This window comes from Gopherus evgoodei, chromosome 3 (genome assembly GCF_007399415.2).
Source record: "Gopherus evgoodei ecotype Sinaloan lineage chromosome 3, rGopEvg1_v1.p, whole genome shotgun sequence".
Lineage (NCBI taxonomy): Eukaryota > Metazoa > Chordata > Testudines > Testudinidae > Gopherus > Gopherus evgoodei.
In genome coordinates this window covers 6,031,837-6,054,837 of record NC_044324.1, presented here as the reverse complement: position 1 = coordinate 6,054,837, position 23,001 = coordinate 6,031,837, and the positions used below count along the sequence as shown (strand labels likewise).

The 23,001-nt window shown below is 52.0% G+C and overlaps 2 protein-coding genes across 2 annotated transcripts in view; both read left to right on the top strand.

The window, feature by feature from the left end:
* ERBB3 (erb-b2 receptor tyrosine kinase 3) overlaps nt 1-4,506 on the top strand; it is a 38,108-nt gene extending 33,602 nt beyond the window's left edge. Inside the window, exon 28 of the mRNA XM_030554727.1 lies at nt 197-4,506. Coding sequence (XP_030410587.1) covers nt 197-747 — 551 coding nt within the window. The 3' untranslated portion in view covers nt 748-4,506. The remainder of the gene's footprint in view (nt 1-196) is intronic.
* Nucleotides 4,507-5,280: 774 nt separating this feature from the next.
* On the top strand, nt 5,281-21,732 carry PA2G4 (proliferation-associated 2G4). The gene is made up of 13 exons (XM_030554801.1): nt 5,281-5,418; nt 8,194-8,322; nt 9,547-9,652; nt 9,882-9,951; nt 11,229-11,321; nt 12,915-12,978; nt 15,191-15,269; nt 16,408-16,486; nt 16,744-16,877; nt 17,592-17,686; nt 18,168-18,295; nt 18,972-19,025; nt 19,865-21,732. Exons 1-13 carry the CDS (start codon nt 5,331-5,333, stop codon nt 19,928-19,930), a joined length of 1,185 nt encoding a protein of 394 aa, XP_030410661.1. The 5' UTR covers nt 5,281-5,330; the 3' UTR covers nt 19,931-21,732.
* Nucleotides 21,733-23,001: the final 1,269 nt, after the last annotated feature.

The following is a 23,001-nucleotide window of genomic DNA, read 5'->3' as shown; positions in this document are numbered from 1 at the left end:
CGGAAGGAGGCTGCCATGGGGGAGGAGAGCCAGCTGCCTCTCCCATTGTGCCCGGGATGCTGTGCCCCGGGTGCCCCCCGCGCACGAGACAGGCGGGTGAGAGGCCACGAGGCAGATCAGACACACACCCCGTCTCCAGCTGCCACCCCCTGCCAGCTGCACCTAACCCCGGCTTGTCGTCGGCTTCCCCCTGCAGAGCGAGCGGGCAGCGCCGCCCGGTCAGTGCGGGACAGGCCCGTGGGCCTCGCCTCGGAGCCGGAGGAGGAGTACGAGTACATGAACAGACGCCCCCCGCAGCCCCGGCCGGCCTCTCTGGAGGAGCTGGGCTACGAGTACATGGACCTGGGCTCAGAGCGCAGCACCTCCCTGGGCAGCATGCTGAGCTCTCAGCTGCCCGTGGCCGGCTGGGAGGTGGCTGCGGCCGAGGAGGACTACGAATACATGAACAAGCAGCCCAAACTCAGCCAGTCCCTGAGCAGCGTGCTGAGCTCGCCGGGGCCCGGGCGGGACGACTACACCTGCATGAGCGCGGCCGTCCCCCGGGGCTCCCCCGAGGAGCAGGCCTACGAGGTGATGGAGGCCATCCTGGCGCCGGGGAGCGGGTGCCCGGGCTGCCAGAGCTCGCCGTGCCCCAAGAACGGCTTCATGAAAGCCCTGCGGAGCCTGGAAGCCTCAGACTGCGCCTTCGACAACCCCGACTACTGGCACAGCCGGCTCTTCGCCAAGGCGGACGCCCAGCGGACCTAGGGGGCATCAGGGGGGTGCTCAACCCGTCTGTCCCCGGGCGGGCAGGGCCATTGGACTCCAGCACCTGCCCGCCCCTCGCTGAACGAGCCCAGCCGGGGGACTGGGAGCAAACGTCCTTCCCCAGCCCCAGGGGGTATTTACAGGCTGGGCAGAAACGGCGAACGCTCCCTTAACGGGGCAGCAGGGACAGGGGCCTGCCCCTGTGTCTGTGCCCATTGGATGCTGGGATGCAGGCTGGTTCTGGCAGCTGGGGGGCAATGCACTGCCCCACTGTGAAATCAAACCCAGTTCCACCTCAGGATCACAGACATATGGACGCAGGACAGGTACCTACGTCTGGTGAGGTGGGCAGGGGAGTCGGGCTGCGTCCTCCTCTCCACCATCATGGGAAAAGCCTCCTGTACTGAGCTCCTAGCATAGAGCCTGGGGGCGTTTGGGGCCCAGCCATGGGTCAAGCATGTGGGGAGCAGCTGGAGCAGGGGCTGCCTCATTCCTCACCCCCTACCAAGCAAACATGGGGCGGGTCTCCTTACACCTGGGTATGAAGAATCCCAGAGCTGCTCCAGGCAGGGCCGTGGGGGGATGTGAACAGAAGAGGGGGTTGCTAGTTTTGGGTCTAGTGGGTAAAACGCTGGACCGGGAGCCAGAACTCCTGAGATCTATGTCCCAGACTCGCTGCTCTGGGCCTCAGTTTCCCCCTCTGGGCCATGTAGGGAGTTAGAGACCTTCTCTCTCCCGCCCCCCTGCAAACTGGGGGTGTCCCAATGACTGCTGCCCCCTCCCTTGCCGCTGCTGCGCTAGGCACAGCTTAGGAGCGGAGGCTGGAGCCGGGTGAAGAGTCGGTGGGTCGGGTTCTGTCCCGTTCAATCCAATATCCGCTGGGGTAAGAAGCCCGGGGGGGGAAATTGTTGGATCTCGATCCCCAGGGGTGATCAGAGCCCGCGCTTGGGGTGATCCCAGCCTCGAGCTCGAGAACAGCAAGGTCAGCAGGCTCCATCCCCGGACCTCCCCCTCGTCACGCCGTGGCAGCCGTCCCTGCTGAGAGGCGGGGAGCTAGCTACCGACGGGGTGAGGGGACGACACCCCAAGCCTGTGGCGATGAAATGAAGTTGATGTTTTTGCACTGAATCTTGTGGTGAGGTTCCCTACATGTGCGAAGCTGGAGCAGGCCGGCCTGGCCCACGGGCTGCCTCCCTGCCCAGGGCTGTGGCCCGCGCTCCCGTCTTTCCTCTCCTCCGTGTTTGTCACGGGCCCGCGCGGCCTGTGGGGGGTCGTGGCCAGCGTCTCTGGGCTGTGTCTGGTACGCCAAGGGCTGCTGAAGTGTTTCTCTCCTCTGCAGGAAGCGGAGCGTGTGTGCCCTCCTTGTCACCCCCCCAAATGAAGCAAGGGGGGGCTCTGAATTCGTCCCACTTGAGGCCTCGGGATGTCAGTGCTGTTTACCTGGGGGGACTCACAGCGGGTCTGAGCAGCCTTGGTTAAAGTGGCAAAGTCAATGAATCCTTGGCAGGGGAGAGTTGTCTAGGGGTTAGAGCAGGACCGTGAGAGTCCGGGTTCCGGGGTTCTGGTCCCACTCTAAGAGGGAACTGGGGTCCTTCCTTGCTCTGACGGCTGCACTGCTCCCAGCTCCAGGAGGAAGGGGGTGGCTAGCGGTTAGAACAGGCTGTCACCCTCTGCTCTCTGAGCTGTGGAAGGGGCATTTCCGCCCAGCCAGAGCCAGACCATATTACCATCCTGTGACTAAAGCAGGGACCTGCACGGGAGGGAGGAAGGGAGTGTGGGGCAGGTCTCTCCAGGCTCCTCCCCTCCCTCTTGCAGCCAGCTGAGTGGGGGGGCGCCAGCCCCATTGCCCTGAACTGGCTGTGGAGATCAGAGACCCTTCTGGGGTATCCAATGAGACCTCTTGTCTGCTAGAGCCGTGGGGAAGCACCCACTCGTGATCCCCCCCCCCCCACGCGGGGCCGGGTGCGTGACACATCTCAGTCCTAAAACACAGCCCTGCACGTCTGGGCTAAGGGATCCGCGCGGGCACCTTGTTAGCGAGGCTGGCACGGGGCCCCTGCCTGGCACACGTCTCAGAGCTGCCACTCTGCCCCCTGCCGGCAAGTGGCACTAACGTTCTCACGTGGGAAGGGTTTATTGTATTTCAGAATGAAAAGTAGAAACAAGCCTGAGGTCCCCCCACCCGCTGTGTGCTTCACCCAGGCTGCGCTGCTCCATCCCTGTTTGTTTGTTTGAAATGCAGGAGCCGATAGCCTGCTGGGCCCGGACTCCTGGGTTCTAGCATGACAAGGTGAGGGGTTTGCTGTGTTTTCTTCCCAGGCTCTCCAAAGGAGAGAGAACTAAGGAATCCACCAAGGGAGAGCTGAGCATGGGGGCTGCACCTCTGGGCCTGCACCTTCCTACTAAACTCAAAGGGGCTGATCCTGGTTTTGCTTCCAGCCGGACTAATTCTAGTGAAATCACTGGGTCCAAATCCTCTTTGGGTTGTTTACACCTGTGCAAAGGGCATGTAAACGTGGCAGCTCACACTGGCAGCATGCTGCAGCAATGCAAGTGAGGACACGAGATGCAGGGGAAGAGCAGGTGCAAACTGAGCCAATCCAATTTGCTAATTAGTCCTTTTAAAGAAACACATGCGATGCCTCCAGTAGCCTGGCCTGGATCTTCCAGAAGAGCCCCCGCCCCCCTTGTAATTTTCCTAAAGGCTAATGCACTGGAAAGCAGGGAGTACTTTTTTCCCCCTCTCCTGTCCTTGTTTGCATTGTCTTGCTGTGTGTCAGAACTGGTGGAATGAAGGTTAAAAGGAATCTGAGCTTTACAGTTTTACCTGTGGGACTCACAGCCGCAGGATGAAATCGCTTTAGTGTTTTGTGTTTTAAAGGAAAGAGACACTTACAGGAATAGAAACACCATTTGTGGTGACACCAGCTAGGATAAATGTCCCAAGGTTCACAGGGAATATGCAGCTCAGAAGGGAATTGACTATTATTGCATATTTAGGCTCTGGTCTTAGAAGGAGATGCAGAGAGTTGGACTCATGTAGCACCTGGGATGTATTTATTAATATAGGGGCCTGTCAACAAATTTGCTATGGCAGGAGCTAGGCAAACCAACTACATACAAACTGCAGTGTACTATAGCCCATGGCCATAGCGAATACAACATTGGTGAAGGAAGGAAATTGTACAGCACGTGTTGTGCTCTGCGACAGTGCAAACAAATATTCTAAAGTCAGGAGGTCTCTGGGAGCAGCTGTGCCAACCTCAAGTATTCAAAAACCACAAACTCAGCTATAAAATCCTGGTTGGTTTGTTTTTTTAAATGAGTTTGGTTTGGGTTTGTTTTTTTAATTTACCTTCTGGTTTCTGAGCCTTTAGGTCTGACAAGGTGTTGTATTTTCAAGCTTTTCTGTGCAGCCACGCAGACTAGAACCATACTTTATTTACTATGAAGCTTTAAGAAAACACCAAATGCAAAACTGTACACTGAGCACTGGCAGCGCAAAGGAAGGGCCTTTCTGGGCACATCTCACTGCCAGATCGGGGCCATGTGTGTTGTTACAGGTGGGTGGGGACTGGTGCCTTCCTCTGAAGCATTTGGCATCCGTCGCTCTCGGGCTAGGACGCCAGGTTTGGCTGGGCCCATGAACCCCAGCGCGGGAAGCCCTTGCTCACGCCGTCTCTCAGTTTTCTGTACTTCCCATCACTGAAGGAGTTTTAATGTATTTTTTTAAGACAAAATAAAAGTGACGCTGATGAACATGGTGCCCGAGTGTGTCCCTGCTGGATGGCTTTGGGAGGGGAGGGGGGCTGGCATGAGGAGTGGGTGGGGCAGGGCAGGGCAGGCAGACCCTGGAGATGCCTCTCCCCACATGCCCCATGCCAGGGGGCGCCTGGAAGAGGCAGTTTCTTCCCCCTCCCTTGGCTGCCATTGCTGCAGCTCCAGATCCTGCTGGAGGTATCTTGGGTTAGACCCCTCCCCACAGCATGCACCCACAGCCTCCCCAGGGGTGCCCCGTGCCTCCCCCACGTGGGGTGCCCCCTTTTCCCCCTCGGGGCACTCTCTTACTCCCCCTCCCCTGGGGGTACCCCTTCCCCTTAGGCTGAATGTGAATCTCTTTCCCCCCCCTTGTACCCCCTTTCTTCCCCTCCCTGAGGGTGCCCCTCCCACCCTTAGGGCCGCCCCTCCAGTTCCAACCCTCTTTAGCTAAGGGCCCCTCAGCCCGCTGGGACTTGTAGTCCAGGCCAACCGCAGCCTACAACTCCCAGCGTGCACTGCGACCAGCCGGGCCCCCCAATCTCGGAAAACGCGACTCTGCCCCTGTTCGCGCGAGAGCGCCCCGGCCGCGCTGCATGCCGGGAGCCGTGGTCCCCGACCCAGGGGGCGGGGCCCCTTCCGCTTCGCGCGACGCCTGCCGGGAGTCGTAGTCCGGCGGCCGAGCGGGCGGGGACTCGCTTCCCCAGCGTGCCCCGCGCGGAGCCCGCGCTCTCTCCGGCTCGCTCGCTCCGGCCGGGTCTCTCCTCAGGCGGCGGCGGCGGTTCCAGCGCGGGGCGAGGCCAGGCCGGGCCCGGGCGGCGCCCACCATGTCGGGCGAGGAGGAGGCGGCCGAGCTGACCATCGCCGAGGACCTGGTGGTGACCAAGTACAAGATGGGGGGGGACATCGCCAACCGTGAGTGCGGGGCCGGGCCGGGGGGTGGGGCCCCCGGGGTGCGCTGAGCCCCCCCCGGGGGAAAGGCAGCGCGGCTCCGGGTGTCCGGGGGGGCCCGCTGGCACAGCCCCCCTCCCCCACGTAAGGCCGCGGAGGGCCCAGTCCCCCCCCGCTCCTTGGGGCAGCCGGGCACGTGGCCAGGCCGCGCCCCCCCAGCTGGAGTGGGGGGGTTCCCAGCCCCCCTCGGGGGGGGGGGCGCGCGGCGCCGTGCCCGGGCGGGAAGTGCCGCCACATGGTCCCGCGGCGCCTCTGCCATGTGCGGCTCCCGCGGCCCGCCCGCCCCCTCCCTCCCTCCCGCGTGGGCCTTTGTTCGCGGGCCCCTGGCGGGCGGGGCAGCCCCGGTGCGGGACTTGGCCCAGGCCCCAGCGGGGCCGAGACCGCTCCGTGCCGCGGGGTCAGCCTCCCGCCCCGCTCCCTGCGCCGGGGGGGCGGCCCCTGGCTCCGGAGAGAAGTGACAGCTGCGGAGCAGTGCGGCCGGCGGGGCCCCTCTGCTCGGGCTCGGTGCGCTTTTCGGAGCGGTCACCTGGCAGCTGGTATCCTGCTGGGATGCTCCGCCGGGAGATCTAGTGCGAAGGGGAATACCTCCCTCCTGGGCCGTGTTTAACGGACAGCCGGCCCCAGCCTCCGCTCGCTGGTGTCTGGCCTTCCACGACCAAATCTCTGTGCAACTTCTCATGAGCGAGGCTACCCGAGTATTTGGATTTTAATGTCTAAACTGTATCGTTAAATCTATTCACCTGCCTTTGCGTTATTGCTGATTGTCTTCTCTATGTAGCTGTGACTTTTAAAAACCAGCTTTGTATTTGTGGGTAATCTAAGCACTATACCCAGATGTGCAGACGCTCTTTTCTCAACCTATGGATTACATAATTTTTTTTAACGTTAGCTGTAATAAAAAAAGTTAAATCTGTTCTAATCGGTTTAATGGCATGTAGGGGGCACTCCTCATGGGAAAGTAAAATGGTCACAGTATTTTTCTGTACGTCACAGGTAAAACATTCAAAATCCAGAATAGTTACAAGGTTTTACGTTTTCCTGATCTTTCTCTTGATTTCTTGACAACGTAGTACATGTATTTAATGATGTAAAGTGCTTTTAATTCATGGAATGAGGCACTGTATAACTACAAACTACAGTTAATAGATGTTCCTTGGCCAGTACTATTAAACTGTTTTTAACTTTCCCATTCCCTAATGGATATTGATCGCCATTTGTTTTGCTTCTGTGTGAATTTTAACACTTCATATTTTCATGCTGCCCCTTCTTCACAACATGATGGCACACAGAAAGACTGTTTTTGTGATGATTTTTAGATATACTTAAAAAACTCACTTCCAAATTCACAGTTTATGTATCGGGGGTAGCTGTGTTAGTCTGTATCCATAAAAACAAGGAGGAGTCCTGTGGCACATTAAAGACTAACAGATTTATTTGGGCATAAGCCTTTTGACTTAATTCCTTAACTAGGCTCTTTCCACCACATAGGAGAAATTGAGCAAAATATTTCTGAGCAAATGCCTTTTATCCAGGGATCTAAAAGCATTTCACAAAATTGTAAGTGTCACAGCTCCCAATAAGAATTGTCCCACTTTGTCAGAGGAGGGAGGGGGAATGAAGCCCAGAGGTGAAGTAATGGCATACAGCCAGAGGTAGATCTGGAAACGGAAGGAAAGTCCTGGCTCCCAGTGCCTGTACATACTGACTGTTGGCTAGTACACAAACCTGTTTGCTGGTCACCCTCAAATAATTCCAGAGACTTCCCTGGGGCTGTTCTTGTGAGTGAGGCAATCAATGTTTGTTCACAGATGTGACGCTGGAGTACTTCAGGAACAGCCCCATGCTTCAAATCTTTTCTCGCCATTTATAAAATAGAGAGAAATGTATTCTGTGATGGGATCTCAGCATCCCAATAAAGCCCTTTGAAGCGCTCGAAAAGCAAAACTATAATACCTCCATAACCAAATCCATGCAATGTTTTGTGACTAGGGAATATAACGTTTAGTAATCTCCGGTGCGGCACACTGTCTGTGAAGTAGTTGCGCTAGGAAGAATGAAAGGAAGCAAAGGGTTAGTTCTGAAATGCTTCTACGTGCAATTGCAGGAAGGTGGCTGCAAAGTGTAAGACTAATGTAGGTAGCCAAGCTGCACTTGTTCTGTGCTGTTGCCAGCTCTGATGCCAAGTGACCTGTCCTAATGAGAAACGATATAGAATAGTCCTTGAAACCCACAATAGCAGTCCTTGTTCCTTTGAGGTGTGACACACACAGTCTCCTGGGTCATTTTTGGACCTCTTTCTATAGCCCTGACTTCTGAAGGGAAGGAATGTGGGAGGACAGTGTTGCTTCTCCTTGACTCCTTTATTAAACAGACCTTGCTGTGTGTGTAGGTGGGAGTGGACAGGTGTTTGACATTTCAAGGGCATCTGCAGTTCAACACTTCATGTGAACTAGCACAGCGATGTGCGCACATGTTCTTGCAATCAGAGCAAGGTAGTGCTTGCTGGACTTCCTGAGTCAGTCCATAGATGCCAGTTGTAAAAAATAATAATAATAATAAAAAAATCAAAGTTGTGGTTCTTTGGTGTACTCTCTTGCAGTGAAAAGTTGAGCCACCAATTTTAATCCTTCCTGCAGCACTGTTATCTGTGAAGGGTCTCATATTTTTTTTTAAAGTTGTTGGCTGTTTTTAGTTAACGCATCCATTTCAAATTCAACGACACTGTGCGTTTGAACCCAGGGGTCCTGCGTGCAGTGGTTGAAGCAGCTAAATCTGGAGGGTCTGTTCTCAGCCTGTGTGAGAGAGGGGATGCCATGATCATGGAAGAGACTGGCAAAATCTTCAAGAAGGAGAAAGAAATGAAAAAAGGTAAAGTACAGTTTCAGGGGTTCCCTTTGCAATGCAGGGCTCTTTCCTTTTCTCTTTGTTTCCATCACACCATACAGTGAAACTACTGAAATGCGTAATGAAGATTGTTTCTGAAAGCTGAATTCCAGGCTTCATGCTTCTCACTCACCCCAAATGTTCTGCTAAGGAACAGGGTACAGCAGCTACTACACAGCACTGGGTAGTTTGAGGTTCACGTTTGGATTAGCCACGCCCATTCAGACAAACTAGATTTGTTTTGGAGACAAATGCCTTGTCTACCGTACTTGCTGTTCTGTAATTTTCACAAGATTTCCATGGCTACGTAAAGAGCCATGGTGAGCATCATGGTTCCTGGCCCTGGATATTTGAGGTCTCTTGAGAGAAAGATGATTGCTTTAAAGGCCGTTCTTCCACATTTGTCTGTCTAGGCTGGAGTTGGTCTGATGCTGGGAGACGCCGCAAATGCTTGTTCTATTTTTTGGCCAAAGGGCTGTGCCCAGAGCACAGAACAATGCTTAAAAAGTCAGCGTCAAACCCCAGCTGATCTATGTTGGTACTTTAGTGCTTTGGTTTTAAAAGCACTGTCCGCCATTCAGCAGTCCTCCGCTGTTCGCAGGTGCTCAGCTGAGGAGACGAACACCCTAGAGGCTTTGATTTTCCCCGAATAGGAGACAGCTAGTCATAGGCAGAGCTGAGATAAGAATTTTGAAATTCATGACTTCCTTTCATGTGCTCCGACCCTCAGACCATATTGCCTTGTGGTCTCAATTGATTTGCAGTCTCCTTACGTGTATGTCATAAGAGTTAATGACTCGTTTAGCTTTGCTTAAGTCTCACACGCTCCAAATGAGCGGAGTTCTGCTCTTAAGAAGAGCTCTCTCTTTGGGCACGGACAGGCCTGGCTTATCTTGAGTGAGCTGCCGAGGTCGCAGCATGAGGTAGTGCAGCTCTATATTTTTGTCCCACTTTATTCTCTGGTGCATCAGAGGAGACTAACAAACTAGACTCCTGGTTGTATCCTGCATGTATGAGCGGCAGGTTGAGGCTTTGAATCACGTGTGCATTTGGACCCATGTGCAGATGGTTTGTTGGCTGCTCTGTGTGATGGAACATAGGGTGCTGCCTGCATGGTGTCTTGCAGTACATGATGGCAGGGTCCGTATCGCCGAAGTGCACACAGGTCTCGCACAGGTGCGATCTCACCATTATTCCCTTTGGTCATAGGTATTGCCTTCCCGACGAGTATATCGGTCAATAACTGTGTCTGTCACTTCTCCCCCTTGAAGAGTGACCAGGACTATATCCTCAAAGATGGAGATTTGGTCAAGATGTAAGTGTCTGAGCTATGCTATTGTGAGTTAAAAGTTGGCTTCTGCTGTTTACTGCTGCTTGATCTGTTAATTGCGTTTACAAACTGGCTAACCCTAGGAAGTATTGGCCAGGCAAGTGATGCATTTGAAACATACCCTGTTCTGCTAATGTCTTTAGAGGTCATAAAGATGTTTCTTGAGCCACGAGGCCCTGCCTGCAACTAATCTTGTTTTTCCTCTTTGTGTTAGTGACCTGGGAGTCCATGTGGATGGCTTCATAGCGAATGTAGCGCACAGTTTTATCGTCGATGCAGCGAAGGTAGGCTTCTTGCCAATGGCTTGAGCGGAGAGCTCTCCCACGCTACTTTTACATCAGGCAAGGTTCAGCAAAAGCAGGATATAAAAGCCCACGCTTGAGTGCCCCTGGCTGCAGAGAGCACCTGACGTTGGCAGCAGAGCAGAAGTCTGTGCATCGATGATTTTGGAGAACATTAACAGAAACGGTGTTTAAAAAACAATTAATCATTATTCACCTTAGAAAAGTTCGGATGCTGAACTGTTTGAACGTTAAAGTAGATCAAACACAACACATGCGAAACAAATCAAATGTTAGATGAACTGCACTTATGGCTGCCCTGTGGTGAAAGTCTGAGAGGACAGTGTCCTGGGTGCATGGAACTGGCTGGTCAAACTGGACTTGCTGCACCCTGCTGGCTAATGTCGAGAATTGTGTTCCTGGTGCCACCACAGGAGGCTGCTGTGTTCACCTTTGCAGCTCTAAGCTCAGGTGATTTGTACAGCAAGTTAGGTGGCCTCAGGACCCAGTCCCCGCGACACACTTCTCCTGCCTGAACTTGCAGCACACTGGCTTGTAAGTGGCTGTGTTTAGTCGGGGGCAGTGTGACATGTACAGGCCTGGTGTGTGTTGGTGGAGGTGCTTGCAGGATGTGGGTGGTTGATGGCATAGACCATTGGTCGTGGTGTTGGGAAGTCACGTACGCAAACAGCATTCAGGGAATGCCACCTGGGGGAAAACATGTGTAAAATTTGAATAAACTTTTCGTGTAGGCAAAGTTTAAACTCATGTTTTTACCTGTAGCCCTTGGAGGAGGAGGTTAGTGAATCAGACAAGCTCCTGGGGGCAGCAGTTCTCTCATGAACATGTTGACTTGATATTAGGGCTAGATGTTAGGAAGCAGAGTTGAAAAAGAGCCCTTAGATCTCATCTTGTCCAGGCTCCTGGCTGCTAAAGGCCGATCTCCAGGGCTTTGTCCTGTGTAGTTCTGGGGGGTCAGACACATTACACAGCGCTCCTGCCTGTAGCTCTGGCATTTATATTTCAGTTCTTAAATGTATTTCAGCTGCAGCTGGCAGTATCTAGTCCCTCTTGACAGAGCGGAGAGGACTGAATAGGTTGGGGAGTTTGAACTCTCCTCTCCTCAGGGTCCCTTCCATGCTTAACAAAGTGGGAGGGAGGGAAGGGAAGGGCCTCCTGCCGTGTCGCGGGTGGGGTCAGGGTTGGGGCTCCCGCTAGCGCAGAATTCATCCTACAGAGCGGAGAAAAGGCATGTTTCAAAAACAGGCAACTTTTTCCAGGAAACCCCGGTGACGGGTCGTAAAGCTGATGTTGTCAAGGCGGCTCACCTCTGTGCAGAAGCTGCCCTGCGCCTGGTAAAACCCGGAAACCAGGTGAGAATGGTTCAGTGCTTCCCAGGTGTATCTAGAGAGTCAGGAATGCACACGCAGACCCTACCTTTGCCCTGTATGTATAGAAGTGGAAAGCTGTGACCTTCTCTGAAAGGGGTGGATCAACTGTGGGGAAACTACAGCCAGCTGGCCATAGACAGCTGAGCCACATTCTGGGGTGAGCAGGAGCTATGCGGAGAGTTGCTGTGGCTTTAACGCTTTAGGCAGGGTTAATTGGCCAGCAGCCTTTGAGCTCTACTTGGGAAGAAGCCATTGTTACACAGGGGCTTCGTGCTACTGCTTGTTGTCCCTGACTGAAAACAGCTGAGCACTCTGAGCCATTTTAAGGGTTACGAGTCACGTGGTCAGATACCCTCCAGGAAGGAGCAGGTGAACCTTGTTTCACTGGGTTGGTGCCTTGCTTTTCAGTTTGAGGCGTGGCGAACAAGAGAGCAAGTGTGAACCTGTCACACTTGCAGGCTTGTGTCTGTGACCTGCATCTTGGGTTTTGCAGATACTTCGGACGTGCACTGGTTTCACTCTCCAGCCAAGGAATAGACTAGCTTCTGCTAGTGTCTTTCACAGTGGTGCATCTTGGAATTTAGATCAAGGTGGTGGCCCAGTGACCGAGGTCAATTGGCATGTATGGCTGTGCCTTAAGTGCCGTAGAAAGTCAGCGTTTCTCCAGTGAGAAACTTAGTCAAAATGAGAAGCAATAAAATCCTAGAAGTTAAAGATGGCAGAGGTCCTAGGTCAGCTCTAACCCATCCATTCTCCTCAGTGCGCAGTCATCCTTGGCTTATTTATTATTTATTTATTTGTATTACCAAAGCGGGAAATGTAGCCTGGTATCCCGTTGTGCTTGGTGCTGTACAAATGGAATAAAAAAGTCCCTGCCCCAGAGGGCTTATCATTTAAATACAAGATTTATGGGGCTTGCTCCATTTTCCTTGGGAGCCTGTCACATTCTAATAAAGCTCGCTGTTCGGGGATGTTTCCTAATAATTGGCTTAAATTTATCTTTCTTGATTTCATGCCATTCCTCATAACCCTGTCCCTTGGGGCCCTAAAGCACACTTCTGTCCTTGGTGTTCACACTTCTCAAACACTGCTGACGTTCTCCTTTTGTCCGTATTACCAGCCCCCTTCCATATTGACTCACTAGGTGACCTGTGGCAAGTGAATTAATCTTGCTGGGTTTTAGCTCCTTGTTTGTAAATGGGGATAATGCTCCAGTCCCTTCTTCCATGCTTGGTTTCTCCTAGTAGTATCCGCACTGTAGATTAGGATCTGTCTCTTACAATGTGTGTGTACGGTGCCTAGCGCCGTGGGGACTTTGGACTACTGCTATAGCACAAAACACACCTTTTTTTTCTTCTGGATTTGTATTTTTGCTGTTACCTTGTCATTTCTGTGGGTATGAAATAACACACAATCTGCGATTCTTTCAGCTCGCTAAACGTTAGGGGATGTTGCAGGAGCCGCTCAGTTAGAGAATGCGCTGGGTTCATTGCAGAACACAGATGAAATCTCTGGTGTATCTGTGGCTTGAATTTTAAAATCTTGACTTGTTCTCCTGTCTTCTTACTCCCGCAGAACACACAAGTGACAGACGCCTGGAACAAAATAGCACACTCATTTAACTGCACACCTATCGAAGGTAAGGCCTTGCTCAGCTCAGCGCAAGTGACAGCCAGAGGAGAAGTAGAGGTGCACTAATCCTAGCCAGGGAGCCCCGGCCTATCGATTCAAAACCTTGGGAAGCATTTAATGGTTCTGAGCATGGCTCCGTGTCTGTCACGGATTAGGACTCTGGTGCACTCTCCCCCAAGCCTGCGGCAGGCTCCCTGAGAGACCTGGCTTAAATCATTTAACCTCAGAGTCTCCTGTGTGCCCATTGGTACAGGGCAGATGGTTAACTGTGTAGGTGAGGGAATGTTTATAAAATGCTTGGGGATCCTTTGCTGAACGATGCTATAAGGCAGTAAGTGTGAGCAGCTCCCGTCAATCGTTAACTGCTTGGCGTTTTCTCAGAATACTGTTCCGAACCGGCTAGTGGGAAGTTGCCTTTGGAAGCATCTTAGACAAATCAGACCATAATGTTTGAAAAGGTGCCTGGGAGCTGAGGTCACAGTTCTCAGTTAAGTTTAGCTTTGGAAGGGTTAGTTTCACTGTATGCCAACAATCAAACCAAAACAAAGTTGAAAGAAAGAAAGAAAGAAAGAAAGAAAGAAAGAAAAGGGGTGCTTGGCAACTTAGAGGGGTGCGCGCGCGCACACACACACACACACAGTGTCTTGGAGGGGTTCATGGACAGGGATAAAGGGGCCGCACCTGCGGGGGGCGGTGTCGCTAGCAGCCAAGGCTCTGGCCTGGCGTGGGGCCGGGGACATGGCTGGGGGTGTTACCGGAGCAGGAGTGGGGAGGGGCTGGGTAGTGTTCCCGCCCCCCCATGTCCCACACTTTTGGGACCTCTGACTTAGAGTTTGATTTAAGGACAGTTACTTTGTGTATTTGGACATGTGATGTTGACAAATTTGTGTTTTAGTGGTTAATAAGCTTTGGGGTTTTTTTACCATCATTAAATAATTGTTGTCTGACCTCCTGATAAACTCCTGCATTTAACATTTAAATGGATAAAAATGGAGAGTAAACGCTTAAATATAAACATGGAAATTATCTGTCAAAATTATAAACACAAATGTTTGGACAGGTTCTGTTATCCTGTTGGTTTGCTCAGGTAGTGATGTAGCTGTCAGTTACTTCAGCAACAAATCATGTCGCCACTAATCAGTTGAATCCCAGGACATACTGTAGCAGGCTTGTTCTCCCCGCTTGCTGCAGAGAGCTGCAGTTCCAGGACTGGGCTGTTTGTTACGTGGGATGTTGGGTAGGTCTCGCCAATGCTTTGCTCTGCGCTCTGGGAGAAAAACATCACCTCGGCTGCAGCGAGGAGGCGGCTGCTCACGCTGTCAAGGGAGTTTAAGCAGCCACTGTTTTGGAAACAGTCGGGTGCCTTAATTATCCAGTCACTGGCAACAGCAGCATAAGGATCCGGTTTATGAAAAAAATGGAGCTGTTTTCTGTCTCATTGGTGATCTCTGCCACCACTGGCTGCAGTCCTTCCAAAATGGAGACCTGTTAGTTCCCTTGCTGTGGCTGGTGACTTGAGAAGCAGATTAGGAATGGCCTTTTAGTTTTCCTTGATCAATCTGAATTGTAATATGTACTGCAAAGCAGACAGGGAGACTGAGTTAAGCCCAAAAGTATTTGCTGAATGCCCCATTAGCTAGACTGTGCAGGAGGGACATAAGTAATCTAAACACTGGCAAAAACATTTCTGCCTCCACGCGTCCCTGGAGACGCTCAAGAATGCGTCGTTCGGAGACATTGGATGCCGGTAATCCCCATGCAATTGCTGATTCTCCTGGTAACTGATGTCCCAGGCTACAGAGACTGAAAAGAAGAATGTTGGCTTGTTTAAAACACATGCTGCATGATTTTAGGGGGGGATTAGACCATGTCCTCCTGGAGTTACTGCTGAGCCAGTGTGGTCCAGTGGTTAGACTGTTGTGCTGGGAGTTGGAAGTTGTACAAAGGAATCGATCTGTGGCTGTGCTTTGGACCTAGGACATGCAATTACCCCTTTAAAGTGGGGACCTTTGCTTTGTCACAGAATAGATGTGTAACTCAGTGAATGAAGCTGTTTGAGATAAGGTGGTGGTAGAAAGGCAAACGGTCTCAAATTTTAGCTTTGCTGTTCTCCCTCTAGCAGAAAGCGTAAGGGCACCTTCTTGGAGCGTTAATAATGCAAGTCACTCGGTAGCTGGTTTGCAGCTCTGAGGTGCTAATGGATTCTCCTAACTTGGCAGGGATGCTGTCACACCAGCTGAAACAGCATGTGATTGATGGAGAGAAAACGATCATCCAAAACCCTACAGACCAGCAAAAGTAAGTCTGCTCTCCGGGATTGTCGCTTCTATCAGCAGCATTGCGAGGGGGTGTGAGACCAGACCTGTAGTGAGAATCCCCTCTCTTTTCTAGTCCTGGCCTGTGGTGCCTGGCTGGGTGGGTGGGATAGTGGGTGTTGCTTAGCCCAGAGTCTTCCATTTTTTCTTACATTAAGGTAATTTGTGATGCTCTGCATTGACTGAAGGTTGTTACCCCTAAATCTTTCACTGGCACCTGTGCAGTCAACTGGTCATTCTAGAAAGTGTCCCCAACACAAAGTCAGTCCTTGGTCTCTGCAACGGCCAGCAAACTCGCCAGCTATTCCCAGCTGTGACAGTGGATTGCTCTAATGGTGTGAACTAGATTGAACCCAATCAAATTAGTTCTCATAGGCTTCCATTTTCAGTCACATCTTGGACCCATTTCCTTCCCTTCGCTTCCACCAGCTCCTTCCTTGCCTTCAGGGATAGGTTCTGGTTGTTTAGACCCAACATTGAGGATTTGGGGTTTTTTAAAATCTACTACGTACGTTGGAAAGGCCATCTTTGTGTTTGGGGTTCATACAGTGCCTGGCACAATGGGCCCTGGTCCATGCCTGGGGCACCCAAGTGCTACCATACAAATAACAGAGAATAAATGTTACCAGAAAAGTTTCCATGACATTTGTTTAAAATATCTTCAGTTACAATCAATCTGTAAGCTGCAGTCTGGCCTCTTTAGCACTGAGTTAATGCAAGACGTACTGGAAGTGAAAATGACCCATCTTTGTTCTAGGCTGAGCGAAGTGCAGAGTAAACAGCATAAGTGATTAAAAATAAACTTGTTTCTTGAAGTCCCTTCTATCTTAATGATGGAAGATGGTGCTGGTGGCTGGGGCAGCGAAGAATTTCCTGCATAATGGTTGTCTAGCAGATCTCTAGAACCTCTGCAGAGCACTTCCATGGAGCCTTGCCTCTGTCTCCTGTGTGTTGGTTTGATTAAGCTTCCCTAATTGCTGTGTAAAGTGCCACACGTGCATTTGTGGTGCTCTGTGCCCCCGCCCCCCAGCTCTGTACAACAGTATTACTAGGGCAAAGGGGGATTTTTAACCTTGTAGAGATGTCTCACTTTGCTCACTCACCAAACCTCTCCCACCAAGGAAGGACCACGAAAAAGCTGAGTTTGAGGTCCATGAAGTTTACGCCATTGACGTGCTTGTCAGCACCGGGGAGGGGAAGGTGAGTGTCCTTCAGCATGGTGTTACTTTGTGCCATGGGGACTTCAGAATGGTCCCTTGATCTGAGCGTGGCCTGGGGAGCCAGGCTCCATCTCTGTATGCAGTCCCTTTACCTCCTTGGGTCTCCATTTCCCTGTGTGTAAAATGCAGCCCTCTCGGGGAGGGCTGGCAGTATTTGTGTGTGGGTACCGAAGCCCCAGCATGCACTCATTGCTATCGTCTGTGGCTTGTGTTTGAATCTGGTTTGTGTTCTCCTAGGCAAAGGATGCTGGCCAGAGAACTACCATTTACAAAAGGGACCCCTCCAAGCAGTACGGCTTGAAAATGAAAACCTCTCGTGCCTTTTTCAGCGAGGTGGAGAGGCGCTTTGACACTATGCCATTTACTCTCAGGTATTCTCTCTTCTTCCTTTCACAGCCTCCCCATCTGCCCAGAATAGGGGCCTTGCAAGAGCCCTCACCTGGTTATTGATAGCTGCTCTGTCTCAGAGGGTGCTGTTATGGCAGGGTTTGCTGCGGCTGGACAAGCCATAGGGAGGGGATGTGATAGACGTGGATGTTTCACCCTGGCCAGGAGATTAAGACCCCTGTGAGGATTTGAGACCCTCCTGCGCCTTTGTGGGGGGGTTGCAGCTGAAATACAAGGGGACCAGTCCTCTCGTATTCACAAAGAGTGGAGTTAAAGCTGTGTCAGGGCACAGGGGTAGTTCAAAGCCCCCTTTTTTGACTGATGTGCACTTTAGCAAAAGGAAATTATCTCCCAGGTTAATGCTCCATTTGTGCCTCAGAGCGGTGGGCTTTTTCTGGGATTCTGAACTAATGCCTTGCATTCACTTTGCTCCATTACCTTCCTGAGCTTTCATCTGCGCACCTGCTGCCAGCCATCCTGCACCAGCAACACACCGCAGCCAGGCTGGCCTTTCGTCGGGGAATGGCTGAGTAACGTCTCCAGTCAACCCCACCAGTGGGAAGTTAGGCAGCAGGGTTGGATCTGTAACTTGGCTCGAAGGGCTTCCCCCTCCTCTGCTGAAAAGGTCGTCGGTTGTGCGATCCTTAGAGCAGCGAGAGGCAGAAGCTCAGGTCCGTGGCGCTCTCTCTTTCTCGCAGGGCATTTGAGGATGAGAAGAAGGCTAGGATGGGGGTGGTGGAATGCGCCAAACATGAGCTGCTCCAGCCTTTCAATGTCCTCTATGAGAAGGAAGGTGAGTCCGGAGGGGTGGGGGGCTTGCAGGAGAGCACAGGGGCTGGTCCACCCCGGGGCTCTGCTCAGGCAGGTTCCCGCTGTAGCCATGTCCCTGGAGGGTGGTGCTGGGCAGACACCTGCTCCCAAGGAACCAGGAGATTTCTTTGCTAAGTAGCTCTTAGCCCCTTGGTTGCCAGGTCTTGTGTAAGAACAATCCCGGTGGTGAGATCTGCTGGTCCATGGGGGATAATCTCCCCGGGGTGGTGATGGACGCACCATCAGTTTGGTTCACTTAAAGATAAGCCAAGAGGACCTGCTTCAGGAACGATTCTGCCCTGAGCGGGGAGGGACGCCATTGAAACGCAGCAGATGCAGTTTACTGATTGTCCCAGGTGGCTGCGACGGCAGGAAAGCGAGGTGGACTTCGGGTTGTGCGCTGTTCCCCCGCCGTCAATGTGTAGGCCGGCGTGGTGGCCCTAACCGTGATTCCTGCTTTACAGGCGAGTTCGTCGCCCAGTTCAAATTCACAGTGCTTTTAATGCCTAACGGCCCCATGAGGATAACCTGTGGCCCCTTCGAGCCGGAGCGCTACCAATCTCACTTTGAGGTTCAGGATGCAGAACTGAAGGTCAGTCTGAGGAAACACATTTGCTTCCCTGGAGTGCATAGAAACGCATGAGTCACCCGTTTCTGGGCCACACAGGCCAGACGAGACCCAGCTCACGGCCTTATGGGGTGTGTGAGGCATGCGGTTCGATAGGAGACGGCAGGTTGGTCAGTCCCCTCGGAGTGGTGGGTTGGTCTCTATTCTCACTCAGCTGTTTGGATCTGTGGAACCCCCTGTAAGCAGGGCTGCTGAGAGGCCAAGCTCCGGTGGAGACAGTGCAGGTTTGAGGAGAAAGCTGAGCACCAGGCGGCGCCAGCTGGAGCTGTCTGGGGCGTGGTTCTGATGCGCTGCTCTGCTCTGCACGTGTGCGAAGGTGGCAGCAGCATTCAGAGTAGAGAGGAGTTGCAGTCCGGTTTCTCGGTGGTTGTGTCAGGAGCATGATCTCCGCAGGCTCCCGCCAAGTCTCCCGCCTCGGCCACAAATGGCACCTGTTTGGTCACGGGTGTGTCGTCCTTTCCTGCAGGGCCGTGGGGATTCAGAGGGGCTGCGCAAGGCGAGTGTCATTGCCCAGGACGTGCAGCAGTTCCTTTATAGCTGGCAAAGACTTGTTTCGCTACAGTGGCATTCCCCTTTACCCGCAGTCAGAGCAAAGAAAACATCTATGTTCCGGCTGCTCACCGTCTCTTCCTCTCCCTAGGCACTGCTACAGAGCTCCGCCAGCCGGAAGACCCAGAAGAAGAAGAAGAAGAAGGTAATTTAGTTGTCACTTCATAATGGCTGGATCACACACACGCACGGGTTAACTGCCTCTTGGGAGACCCCAAACTCTCCACTCAGGCCTTAGCAAAAAGGTATTTTGGCTCCTCTTCGCCTGGCAGAGCTCTTAAGGCTGTGGAAGAGGGAGATGGATTCTGTTCCAGCTCATGTGTTGTCAGTGGGATTATTCGCTCCATCCCAAATTCTGTTTGCTCACTAGCCGGGGGGTGACTACCGCCCCTTGTCTGGCGTGCAGTTGCACAGGTGTGACTGAAAGCAGAATTTTGGTCAGCAGAATCTTTACCACTGGCTGGCCAGAAAGAACCCAGCATGCCTCTCAGATCCCAGAGTGAGTTTGCAGCAGTGGCCTGTAGAGAGGCTGTTTTCTTGCTTGTAAACTCATCAGCCTTCATCTTGAGTCATTGAGGCCTAGTGATTTTTAGCCAGGTACCAAGGCCAAGCTGCACCCTGGGAGATGTCAGCAGGGAAAGGGGCTAGCTCAGCTGAGATTTGACTGGCTGGTATTGCTGATAAGGTGGGGAGCTTCACGAGACTTTTCTGGGTGACAGAAGAGAACTCTTCTTGCACCAACATCAGAGATCCTGGAAAGGGAAGAGATGCCCAGTACTCCCGACAGGAGATGAACTGTGTTTTGCGGGGGCGGGGAGGCTGGCCTTCGAAAGGGAAGGGTGGCCCTGACACAATGGCGTATTCCAGGGTGGGTGACTCCAGGGTGCTGTGGGTCTGTGTGTCTCTGAGTTCTCTCCAGAATGAATTAGCGATTCTCCCCTCTGAAGCAGAGTCACTTAACCCTGTTTGGGTTCGTTTCCGCAGGCATCTAAGAACGCAGAGAACGCTACCACGGGGGAAACAGCAGAAGAGAACGAAGCCGGCGACTGAACGGCTCCAGCTCCCCTCATGTAGCACCCGTCTCTCTCGCACGCTCCCCCCAAAAAATGAGAAACAAAAATCTAGTGCTGTCTGTCTCTTTACACCCCCAGTGACAGACAGCCTGGACTTCCCACTGACAACAGCCAGCTCCGATTGACTCTGCTCTGAGGGAGGATTCGCTCAGCAGCTTCAGACTGCTTTCAAACCAACCAACCAGCCAAAATAATAAAACCAGGAGTAAAAACTAGTCTATTCCCCACTCTTTCTAACCTTTGATACTACTCGTGCTTGTTCCAGAGGTGAGTGACTACCCATCCCGTCCCGTCCCGAGAGAGGGAGTGGAGACAGCTCTTCTTTCCTCCTCCCTTTCTTCACTTCTCCCTTTCAGGAATTTCTGATCCCTCTTGGTGGGGTGGGACCTTTGGTCACATCTGACAACCAACCGATTGAAGCCTGAGAAGCGCCATGTGCTTAGGGAGCAGGGATGCTTCCCAGCGCTCCCCCTGCCCACAAAGATGTTTATCTTCCACTTAAAACTGTTCCCTTGATGTGGAATTTTCCCCTTTTTTAGCCTGTATATTTAAAATTGGGAAAGTCATATTGAATTTTATTCCTCCCCCCGAGACCGTAGACCATTCTGCCTGTTGAGTTCTGGCTTGTGTTGGTTTGTGTCTAAGCTGTTTTTAATACACAGGTGTGATAAGCTTGTTTTTAATTGAGACTGTCATAACGTAAGGAAGGAAGCACTCAATTCGAGCCATTCTTCCCCACTAACTCCTTACAAAACTCCTCCTAAGGGCAAGAGGCGTCTGGAGCACCCACCAGCTTCAGCTCAGTACCTAGCCAGCGTTTTTACCTTCTCAGCATCGCAGGGCAGGTCAGCATTCTTCCCCTCCCATACACCAAAACAGCTGCCGCTGCTTATGTCACATACAGTCGGCTTTTTCAGAAGAATGCCCCTCTCCTCCCCACACGCCCTTCTGTGCCATAAAAGAATTTGGGAAATACTGCAGAAGTGAGCGGACCTGGGCTAGACTTCGCCCCAGGAATCTCTTTTCTATAGTGTGTCTTTTTTTAAAGCTGTCCGGCTGAATTGTACGGCTCTGAGTGGGGGATTTGTTATTCAGCCAGGTCTCTGTCTAAGCACTTACTGTAGCTGGCTTGGGCGGCCGCCTGCCTATTAACGATACCCTTTCTGACGAGCGCACCTGTGCTTTTCTGCAGGTCAAGTGCTTCCTTGGCAGTATTTGAGTTTGAAAATTTAAACGAGAAAAAAAGAACCTTGCAAATGCTACCAAAGTTTACGTCAATAAAAGGAAATAAATGAGAATTTTTTTTTCCATCTGTCTACAAACTGTCTGCTCCCATTTCTAAACTGTGTTCAGCTCTTGTAGGGGATTGGGTACTGTGGGCTGTATTCTGAAGGGATGCAGGGTAGCTGCCATCACACGCCTGTCGCAGGTTGGCTTAGCTTAGGCTGCTCCCAAAGGTTAACCATGAGCTTAAGGGAAAATAAAGCTGCCTTGTTTCTGAAGAGGAACATTTTAGCATTTATAAGCAATACACTGTCTATTGCCTTCGGTAACGGAAGGGCAGGGCTAATCTTTCTCCTTCACCGTTCTGATTTATAAACCACTATGACTTTGGGAGGTTTAGTTAATTTTCTATTTTTACTTTTAAATAACATTGGAAAAAGATGTACCTCTTGAGACAAGAAAAACCATTCTGGTTGTGAAAGGTTTGAAACAGAATCCCCAAGAAATATTCTGTAACTGATTTTTTTTCCAAATAAAATTGACTAGTGACACTGCTGTTTGGACAGAAGAATGGGTCTGCTGTTTTGGGGTCTGTGGTGCTGCGGGCGGCGGGAAAGGAGTGTGGGCTGTATTATTTCTGCAATCCATTTCACCCTACAAGGTTTTAAGGCATCTTGCACCCCATCCTGGGGTGCATCTTTAAATGCAGCCACCTCTGGGGTGGAGGCTGCTGGACAGTGCACAGCACACTCTGCCAAAGGCAGGGATCCTTGGCCCTTCAAATCCAAACCCCACTGTAGTGTTTTGGGTGTTGAAACTCCCCTTCCTTCCTTTGGAAGGGCGCAAAGGGCCTAGTTAACCTGCTGGGATTGGTCCCAGGGGGTTGGGGCATTTCAAATTCCAGCGCTAAAGTCATCAGGTCATTTTAGCACCATAGCTTCTGGTGAGGGTGTGCCAGCCTGGCTGTACCACAGACAAGAGGCAAAGGAATCTCTGAGGGCGTATTCAGAGCGTGGGATGTTTAGCATAAGAAACCGACCCTCTGGTGTGGTCTGATCCTAGTGCCCGAGCAGTTACTCAGTCGTCCTTTAAATTCTGGTGCAGCGAGTGCTCAGTGCCTTGGTCCCATTCCTGGTGTGAGGTTAAAGCATCCCCAGAAACGGGGGTGGAGAAAGCGAGCGGCCCTATGCTGGGGATTTTTACACTGCATATCCCGGAGGTCAGTCTGAATAGGGTCACTCGGATCTTCAGCTGCCTTGGAAGTCTGTTCCAAGCCCCAGCTGGCAGCAGCAGTTACTTGTTGACCTTAATGATGCTCCACGATCAGTGGGGTGAGTTGTGGCATAAATGCCTCGACACATCTGCAGGTTCTTACCTCCGCTACTGTCACCTTACTGCCGTGTGGCCCTCAGGGAGCCGATGTTGCCATGTCTCATGTAGTAGATTGGCCAGCCTGAGTTTGACGGGTTTGTGGGGTATATTTCTGGCTCTCCCTCGCTCTGACATGGGTCAGGCATGTCTGTTTCCCCATTCCTAAAATAGGTCTAATGCCACATCTCCATGGGTTGCTGGGTGGTTTGTAAAGGGCTTGGAGATTCACAAATGGAAGGACATCACGCTGTTTTCGATGCTGTCCTGTGAGCTGCGGTGTTTGAGGGCTAGCGGGGGGGAGTGGGGAGGGGAGAATAGTGTAGACAGGATTTGCTTTTTTTAAGTGCTCTGAGATGCAACAAAGTCAATGGTGCTTTTTGCCAGGCAAAGCGGTGAATTGGCAGGAGCTTGTTGACTTTCCGGCTGTCACAGCTACACTAGGTGTTGATACTG

Coding starts and splice junctions, on each gene's coding strand:
- PA2G4 (XM_030554801.1), top strand. CDS start 5,331: ATGTCGGGCGAGGAGGAGGCGGCCGAGCTGACCATCGCCGAGGACCTG. Junction 9,653..9,881: donor GATGGAGATTTGGTCAAGAT/GTAAGTGTCTGA, acceptor TCTTTGTGTTAG/TGACCTGGGAGTCCATGTGG. Junction 17,687..18,167: donor TGTCCTCTATGAGAAGGAAG/GTGAGTCCGGAG, acceptor CCTGCTTTACAG/GCGAGTTCGTCGCCCAGTTC.